The sequence below is a fragment of the Lactuca serriola genome, chromosome 1, assembly GCF_051521515.1.
Source record: "Lactuca serriola cultivar US96UC23 chromosome 1, Lser_US96UC23_V15, whole genome shotgun sequence".
In the NCBI taxonomy this organism is placed as follows: domain Eukaryota; kingdom Viridiplantae; phylum Streptophyta; class Magnoliopsida; order Asterales; family Asteraceae; genus Lactuca; species Lactuca serriola.
In genome coordinates this window covers 70,197,765-70,207,143 of record NC_136408.1, presented here as the reverse complement: position 1 = coordinate 70,207,143, position 9,379 = coordinate 70,197,765, and the positions used below count along the sequence as shown (strand labels likewise).

Sequence of the window (9,379 nt, the reverse complement as noted above, 5' to 3'; positions counted from 1 at the left end):
AAATTTCAAGTGAATCCTATATATATATATATATATATAAAAGTTAAATGGTCAAAGAAAATTAAATAACTAAATACGTATAAAATAAAAAATATATTATCCTATAATAACTTATTTTTTTTTAAAAATATACCATTAATGGAAGGTATCTAATGAAAAACAAAAGGAACATAACCAGCATCAAGAAAGAAAATATCTAGTAAAGTGGCAAAGCAGTAATTTCACATACAAAATGCACCGCTCATGGAGAAACAGTGGTCGCGAAATGAAACTACTTTCTCTCTCATAAACTTTCTCTCTCTAAAACATGAAATCCTATCCATGGCCGCCCCTGGTTTTCCCTTGCCGCCACCTCCACCTCCTGCTTATAGTCTCATCATTCTCCCTCTTTTCCACCACCAATTTTGTCCACACTTCAAATTTAAAAGAAGCTAACACACGGCTACTGTATATTTTCTAGAATTTAATCTTAGTTGATCGGTTGTCATACTGATTTGTGATCGGATTCGGATCTGAGGTTTTTGATCGAGTTGTTTGTGTATTTTAATCGATCGATCGATGACCATTGAGGTAAGGTTGGCTGGTGTCAGCAAGAGTATAAGGAAGAAAAAATGCTATCGGAAAACCAATAGTAAGAGGAAACAGTCTCCGCCGCGTCCGACGTCGACGCCGGTTTCGTTCCCGTTACAGAGGCTGTATATGTCTTGCAAAGACGTGTTCAAAGGCATCGGAACGGTTCCTTCTCCTACCGACGTGCAGAAACTTTGCCATATTCTCGGTGAGCGATTTGCTTTTTTGGATTCACGTTCGTTACAGTGATTGTTTGTTGCCATATTTGGATAAAGTTAGAATCTTACAATAGAACATCACCGAGTAGTCACTGCTAAATGCTAATTAACTTACTGTACCCCCTCATGTAGGAGATTCTTCGATTTGCTTTTGTCGACAAATTTCGTTCAACCTGTACTTGATTTTGATATTATGCCCTAATTTCATCAATAGCCAACAATTCGATAACAATTTCCAAGTTTACTTTTGTATTAGAAAACCACAATGCATAAAGTACATGAATTCGATCTCAATTGCACATGTAAAGATGTAATAGTCACTTTGTTCAACATTGACGTATAATTAAATCTAAAAAACTACATTTCTTGCTTTACATTCTTCATTACTTAACTTTATCATCAAGTCACCTTTCTTAAATAGATCTGGATCTAGCTATATACACTCTTATCATCAGATTTATAACTAAGCTAGCTTAAATACTGTTACAGATGGAATGATGGCAGAAGATGTTGGACTAAGTAGAAATCTTCAATTCTTTAAAACTAGAAGCATCGTAGGAGTAACTCCAAAAGTCGCATGTACTACCATATACCAATCTGAGAAATTCTCTGTAAGCATTTAGAAACATTTACAATTATCAATCATCTCATTTTAAAAATTTCTTCAAACTCGAAATTCATGTGTTTCTACTTTCTACAGCTATGTATCTTCTTTCTTCCTGCAAATGCTGTCATACCTCTTCACAACCACCCAGGAATGACGGTTTTCAACAAACTTCTACTTGGAAAAGTTCATATTAAATCGTATGATTTGGTCAACTCCAGTGATTCAAATCATGAGTCTATATCCCCTTCGCATAGTGAGTACTTTTTCATCTCTCTAATTATAAATATGCAAATAAGTTAAAGGTTAAACACAATTGAAGATATTAATTTGAATTTTTTGCAGTGAAATTGGCGAGTTTAAAAGTAGATGGCGTATATTCTGCTCCATGTGACACTTCTGTATTGTATCCAACTTCTGGAGGTAATATACATGCGTTCAGAGCTATAACACCTTGTGCGATTCTTGATGTTATGGGGCCTCCTTATTCTAAAAAAGATGGGCGTGATTGTTCTTATTACAGAGATATTCCATACACTACAATGCCATGTAAGAATAATTTAAGTGCTTTAATTTGATACCATTTTAATAAAGAAATATAAAACCAAATTAATTAATTTGAAAATGATTAAACTTTCAGATATGTCAGGAGAAGAGAGGGAGAGGGAGGGTTATTGGTGGTTAGAAGAGATCGAGGTGCCAAAAGAATCAGAAATGGAGGGGATTGAGTATATGGGTCCTCGGATAATTGAAACTCAAACTAGTAGTTCATCATAAATTTATAGGTGTTTTTACTTTTTTCAGTTGAAGCTTCATGTTTGGAGCATATGTTTCTGTGTTTTTTCATTTTTTTTTTTTTTTTTAAATTTTAAAGATGGGTGTATAGGTGTTGTTGGTGTAACAAGGTTTAATGGCTGTTGTTCTTTGTTAGTGCTATCACTGTTGATGCTGCATAAAATCTGTTTTGTTGCTGGGATTTGAAAACCCTAACTGATAATCTACGTGGCATAAATCAGGAAAAAAAAAACAAGTTTTGGTTACTTTATGATCTGTAACGATAAAGAAAGAAAAATGGTGCCATGTGTCGTTATGGAGAAAGTCCTGTTTATGATCTCTTTAACTTTTGCACCAAATTTCTTGTCGGAAAAAGGTTTGTCCGATGCATGAGTTGGCTTGTTAAATTGTTTGATTTCATTAATTTATTTGTCATTTATGAGAATTTGATTATTAGTACTTAGAATGTTTAACTCATACGAGAATATTATTTTATTAATCCGAGTATTTAAGAATATTTTTTTTTGGTTTGTAATTTCTAATTTGTACTCAACATAGGTTATAAGCCAGCCGCACGCTGCGGAGTTAGTTTAAGGGGGTGTTTGATTTATCTTTTGAGAGACCAAAAGTTCTTTTTGAAAAAGATAATAGTTTAAGGGGGTGTTTGATTTATCTTTTGAGAGACCAAAAGTTCTTTTTGAAAAAGATAAAATGTAAAAGATGTTTGATAAAATCATTTTAATAGCTACTTTTGAATTTTGAATAGAAGGAAAACTGACTTTTTGGAAAAGTCAGAAAACCTAATTTTTTGTAATTTTTGCCAAAAGGACTTTCGGCTCTTAAAAAGATAAGCCAAACACCCTAAGTAAGTAATAGAAAATTGATTTTGTTGGAAAAAGATTGAATGTTCGTGTGAAAATAGAGAAAGCAATGTAATTTCTGTTTTTGCCGCACACAAACGACAATGTTGTACATACACAGTCGTGAACAGCTATAAACACAGAGAAAGTTTGGACAATATTCAAGAAAAAATTATAACGTCAAAGTCGTACATACAATCACGAACAACCATAAACACAAAGAAAGTTTGGACCGAAAAAAAATAGATGTACATACATAGTTATGAACAACCACAAAAAAAAAAAAAAAAAAAAAAAAAAAAAAAAAAAAGGTTTGGACAATATTGGAGAAAAAATATAAAGGGGACAAAATAGAAAATCTGAAGGTTGTAAGGGGTTGCCGTATTTTTGGATTAAAGAAAAAAAAGTTAGAATAGTGAGTAATGAGCACCTAAATAATGTCAACAAATTTCATCGATTCCGACTAAACTTTGTCAAAGATGAAGTAGCGGAGAAATAGTCCCCGATTCGATTGTTCTATTATGCTACAATGAAATGAATTGTAATTAGACATTTGGTGCATGTTGGACTTTAAATAAATACCTATGTTCCAAAGAACATTCCAGAATAACATTTCGGACTGAGGCATTCCATAATACCATTTTGGAACAGTTCTACGCATTCCAGACTTGTTTTAAAGATTTTGGACATGATCTTCATTTTCCAGAGTCGTTTCGGACTATTTCAAAATTAGGTTTTTTTTTTACAGATTTGTTGTTCTAGTGCACACATATATTTACATATAATCTTACAACAACTAAAAAACTACTAAAATTCGAAGAGCAATTAATAGCTATGTAATCGCACTAAATCATACAAAAAAACGAAAATATCTACTTTTTAACATATAATCGTAAAAAAACATATAATTATAAAAACAATCGACAAATACCACAAAAAATAATCTTTTCATTGTTAGAAGAAAACATTGTTTGATTTTGATGTACGAAATGTTGTCTATGTGAATTCAAAATGGAGCCCCAAATGAAAGTGAGTTTGAAATGTTATTTATAAGGGAATCATATTACTGGATCAGATCACTATACATGTTTACCCATTTTAGAATACGGGGATGAAATAGGTATTCCACACCGAATGTTCATTTTTCAATAATTATTTTTTTGTGGTTATTTAAAAAACAACTAAAAAATTTGTTACATTACTCGATTTCCCAAAAAATAAAATCTTAGGAAATTAGCTACCATTTTGTCAAATATTAATGTACATAGCTTAATAATACAAAAACAAAAGGCATGTTTATGCCTTCGTAGATATCATTGATTTCACATTATTGTTTCTTTAGGAAAAACTTTATTGCTAGGAAAAGGTTAATAGTTAAATTTTTTAGATCCACAATGCACTTGTCCCCTTGATACTATTGGATGTGAATCTTTGATTAGATCGGAGGGTATGGATTTGGCAAAGGGCTCGATAATGCTGAGTTGGCTTGGCAGACACCGCATCAAGAACTCGACATGTTGAGTTTGAGCAGCCAATTCTACTCTCTCTCTCTCTCTCTCTCTCTCTCTCTCTCTCTCTCTCTCTCTCTCTCTCTCTCTCTCTCTCTCTCTCACACACACAAAATTCAAAATTTTACCTATCTTTTATTCTATTCAAATACCACAACTATTATCAATCTTTATAACTTGTAAATCTTCATCTCTCAAACCTTCAACCCTAATTTTGCCTTTCTCAAATCTCAATTCCATCTTAGCAATATAATTGCTACAAGTAGTGGGAAATCTATGATAAGACCATGAAACCCGATAAAAGAGACATCTTTGGCGGGTGCATGAGTTTGTGTATCGGAGGGCCATACCGTCGGCAACACACTCAATGAGGGGATTTTTGGACGAGAATTACCACACATTTTCTCATCGAAAGAATCAATGTAATTATTGTTCGAAAGATCAAATGTACGCAAAGTGGAAGTCCACGAACAAATCGGATTTTAACACTTTGTTTATTAACTTGAGACTCATTATGAAGATGATGGTGAGAATGATGTAGAGGACATCATTTTAAGCAACTCTTCAAAATTCTCGGTCGGGAAACTGGAAAAGCTTTCAAATATTTGGAGCTTTGAAATGTTGGTAAGGAGTCCATAAAACGACTACCAAGGTAACACTAATTGTTATTTTTATGTTATGTTTTAATTTAGTGCTACTTTTCAATTTCAAGTACTAATTTAATTTAATGTATTTGGAGTATTTTTTTTATTAAGTTAATGACTTGTCATGACAAACCAATCTTTTCAAATTGCAAAAACTCGAAGAGGCATGACAAAGGTGATGTGGTTATCATTTTATAGAAAAAAACATGACAAAGCTGATATCACACCCTCTCTCCTTAACACGACTAGATATGTTGGAAAATTAGATTTTGTTTTTCATAACATAACAACCCAACATCTTTATCTCTTTCAAAAAAAGACAATCTTTGTATAGAAATCAGGTCATGTCTTTTATAGATGAAACCTCCCTTTGCAATAATCATGAGCTGAGTGTGAAAATTGAAATGTTAAAACGAGTTTACGTTTTTACCACTAAGATTATTGTGTGCTACATTCATGACTTACTAAATTTAAGTTTTCGGTATGTTTGGCAACATTCCCACACGCCACAGGCAGCATAAATCTTGTGCTATCTCATGTGCGACAACCATGACATATGTCCCACAAACAAACCAACTCAAAACACCCTTTCACATAATACAAATCCATTTTCCCAAAACACCCAATAAACAAATAGTTATAAATAAATATATTAAATCACTTCCATCAATATTATTATACAAGTTTATTACTCCCATCAACAAAAAAACCCACTCTCTTTGTAGCTTTTCACACCAAAAAACCCTACCCAACCTCTCACAAGATTTATGTGTTAATCTTTCCCTTTTCTTTCATATAACCACACCCCCTAATTATCTCCTCAAGTGTCTCCAAAACCCCACACTTCCTTCCTTCAATCTCTCCACCATGGCCGACACACATCGGGACCCACCACCACCAGACACTCGCCGAGGAGCCGGAAAACGAACCGCCGCCGCCGCCGCCCCATTTGAAGCAGCAACATCTGAACCAGGCTCAATCCCAAACCCTCCTTGTGGAGCATGCAAATTCTTAAGAAGAAAATGCGTCAACGGGTGCATCTTCGCACCCTACTTCGGGTCTGACCAGGGTGCAGCCCGTTTCGCAGCAGTGCATAAGGTGTTTGGTGCCAGCAACGTGTCCAAACTCCTTACGCACATTCCAGTGAACCGGCGGCAACATGCAGTCGTGACCATCTCTTACGAGGCCCAAGCCCGCTTGTCGGACCCGGTCTACGGTTGCGTCTCAACCGTCCTTGCTTTACAACAACAGGTACACAACTACACATGCAAATATTTATTTGCATGTAATAGTCATACCTCTTGTACTAAAACATAAATTGTTGTATATGAAAAAATTTTGTTATGTATGAATTAACTGCTTAAACATATGCAGACTGTATATAATGTTTGTGGTGACAGGTGGCAGCGTTGCAGACCGAATTAGCAATGGTGCAAAACCAGCTGATAAACAATAGACTTATAGTGGCAAATGCGATTCAGAATTCACAACAGCAATTGGAACCCATGCATCATCTTTCATTGTTGCAGCCTGCGTATTCGAATGCTTCTTCTGCTTCGAATAATATACTTAACATGAACAGCTTTGATTCTAGCTTGAATAATCTTGGAGATGATCATCAGAGTGGAACACTTTCACAGAGTTTTAATCCTCTGCAACTATGTCAACCTTGTCATGATGAAGAAGATGATGATGAGGAAGAAAGTGGGGACCCTTTGGCCTTTGCCAATCAAATTCTCCAATCACGATGATTATTAGTTTTATTTTTCAAAGTGGTCTTAACAATGATTATGCAATTATGACTTTAAGTTTGCATTTTCAGAAAATGGAATAAAAAGAACCTCTGTTTAATGTGGTTTTGTTTCTTTTTCAGATAATCTACACATACGACATACTACTCAAACTTTGAAAGTTAATTTGATATAAAAAAAAAAACAATCTTTATATAGGTATACAAAGTTTTATACATCATTTACACATTCAACCACTTTATGTCTTTATCCATACAAAAAATACCTAAACTAACTTGATATAAGAAATCATTTGATAATCTTGAAGAATCTGTGATGTTTTCAAGAAAATGTCATACCTTGCTGACATCATGTATGTTCAGAAGGCATGATTCCAGTGCAACAACTGGTGCCACAAAAACACTTTGACCCATTTGGATTCAAACCCGAATCTCCATAACTGAAAGTGAGTTCTTGATCTTTTAATATATCTTTGGATGCAAAGAAGCACACTCGGGGTAATAAAGCACCTGAGTTTCTTACCAAAACTGTTGAAAGATTCCCACCATCACAAGAATGGTTTATGAATCTTGCAATGTTGCCAATCTTTGTAGCATCAATGTTGATTCTCATACATGTATTTCCAGATGGAAGATGTTCTCTCACAACTAAAAGAGCTGATGTGTGTTTGTTTGTGGATTTGAGTTTATCATATATTTCTTGACGCTTTCTTGCTTCTTTTGTTGTCAAAAGTTCACCTGTCAAACAATTAGACTACCCATTTAATTATACTTTCATTCATTATGAGATAAACAATAAACAATATGGTTATGTATTAATGTATGTAGGTCCTTTGTGGGTGTTTTTGGCTCATGAAACGCCCACCTAAAAGCCAACACATAATTGTTGTATGTCCATATTTACAGCAAGCAGCACATACTTAAGTGGCATGCCAAGAATTAGGACAATTGTGAAAGCTAAAATGGCATAAACCAATGAAACTAGATTGGATTGCAATTTGAATAGATGTATGATTGTATGTAGGTCCTTTATGGGCATTCTGCTCTTCATTACGCCCATCTAAAATCCCACATTTTTATGTTATTATTTGTCCATGTTTACAGCGAGGAGCACATACTTAAGTATCCTGCTAAGAATTAGGACAATCGGAATGAATATGTTCGTAAAGGGAAAACTATAATGGTAGACATTTTCACAAACAGGTTACCTGCATATTCGCAAATGAATTCTCCACTTCGAATAAACTGATCCGCATGTAAGCCCCAACCTTTCCCCGGACTTCTAACGATCTTCGATCGGATCGATATACCTCTCTGAGACACTCGGTTAGAACATTCCAAATCGCAAATGCAACCCGACCCGCATTCCCATCTCAACCCGGAAAAGTTCTGCCTGGAGCACGGACACGGACACCCCGCCGAATCGTTACCGCATCTCTCGCATTCACACCTAGCACCATCCTCCAGCGTCGGAGGAAGAATCAAACCTAGGTCTCGTCGTTGGAGAGGATACAAACCCCATGGCTGGCGGGGTGGGTCGTCGGAGAAACTTAGGACTTGAGTCGGAGTATAGATGAAGTAGGCATATCGATGATTGTCCACGGCGGAGTTAACGAAAGGAATGGGGAGCTTCTCGGAGTTCCTACAGGCGTCGGATGAACGGACGGCGGTAACGGATTTGGCTAAGAGATGTAGTGTCTTGCAGGTTAGCGAGATGGCGGATAGCTCTGCCGGATATAGGTATGGGAGGACATAAGGAGCGGCATCGGATAGTTGCACAATCCTGTTCGGTTTTTTTCCATTGTTGTTGGTCATTGATTTACGACACCAGGTTTTTTTTCCTATAAAAGGAGACATTGCAGCTTTGCTTACACAGTTTAACCCTAGAAAGAAGCCCATGGAAGAAAAGTGTGGATATGAAATGGACCGGGCAAGATCCGAAATGACCCGCTTTCTCTTGCAATGCAAAGTGCAAACAAATAAAAATCGAAAAACTCTAAAAAAAATTATAAGAAAAAATGGAATGTAAGATTTGGTTTGATTTTGTTTTTATATAAAACAAAATAAACTAGATTTCTAAAAGTCTAAAACGATGTTGTTATGATATAAGACTAGGTGTAAGATCCGTATGTTATACGAGTTTGATAAAACAAAAAATTAAATATAAAAGTTTAAACAAAAATTTATTTAAATTTAAAATTTAAAAGGAAACATATTAAATATTATATGAATATTAATATTGTAATTTATTGGTTATTTCAATTAAGACAATTATTAATTGAGGTGTAAATATGATATGTTAATTAAGAAAAGAAACAAAAAATGAGAAAATAACAAATGGAAAAATCATTTAATCAAAAATACCAAAAAAATGACATGTGTCCAAGTTAATTAGAAAGTGACATGTGGCAAAAATTGTTTTCATTTATTAGTTTACTAGACGAATTCCCG

At 34.7% G+C, this 9,379-nt stretch overlaps 3 protein-coding genes and 2 non-coding genes across 6 annotated transcripts; 2 read left to right on the top strand and 3 right to left on the bottom strand.

The window, feature by feature from the left end:
• Positions 1-241: 241 nt before the first annotated feature.
• On the top strand, positions 242-2,350 carry LOC145091404 (plant cysteine oxidase 2-like). The gene is made up of 5 exons (XM_079029111.1): positions 242-778; positions 1,278-1,399; positions 1,489-1,648; positions 1,738-1,941; positions 2,033-2,350. Exons 1-5 carry the CDS (start codon positions 559-561, stop codon positions 2,167-2,169), a joined length of 843 nt encoding a protein of 280 aa, XP_078885237.1. The 5' UTR covers positions 242-558; the 3' UTR covers positions 2,170-2,350.
• A 3,695-nt stretch (positions 2,351-6,045) lies between these two features.
• On the top strand, positions 6,046-6,929 carry LBD20 (LOB domain-containing protein 20). The gene is made up of 2 exons (XM_079004688.1): positions 6,046-6,429; positions 6,579-6,929. The coding sequence occupies exons 1-2, from the start codon at positions 6,046-6,048 to the stop codon at positions 6,927-6,929; spliced, it is 735 nt and encodes a 244-aa protein (XP_078860814.1).
• A 150-nt stretch (positions 6,930-7,079) lies between these two features.
• SDG20 (SET domain protein 20) lies at positions 7,080-8,813 on the bottom strand. 2 transcript variants are annotated; one of them, XM_079029100.1, is made up of 3 exons: positions 8,137-8,813; positions 7,452-7,666; positions 7,080-7,368 (listed from the first exon to the last, which is right to left on the bottom strand). In XM_079029100.1, exons 1-3 carry the CDS (start codon positions 8,783-8,785, stop codon positions 7,288-7,290), a joined length of 945 nt encoding a protein of 314 aa, XP_078885226.1. In that variant the 5' UTR covers positions 8,786-8,813; the 3' UTR covers positions 7,080-7,287. The 2 variants fall into 2 exon arrangements, with proteins under 2 accessions (XP_078885226.1, XP_078885217.1); XM_079029091.1 differs by having other exon boundaries at positions 7,080-7,666.
• Positions 7,745-7,853, bottom strand: LOC145080849 (small nucleolar RNA snoR103). The gene has a single exon (XR_013695429.1). It is a non-coding gene; the product is annotated as a small nucleolar RNA snoR103 (small nucleolar RNA).
• LOC145080850 (small nucleolar RNA snoR103) lies at positions 7,941-8,051 on the bottom strand. The gene has a single exon (XR_013695430.1). It is a non-coding gene; the product is annotated as a small nucleolar RNA snoR103 (small nucleolar RNA).
• Positions 8,814-9,379: the final 566 nt, after the last annotated feature.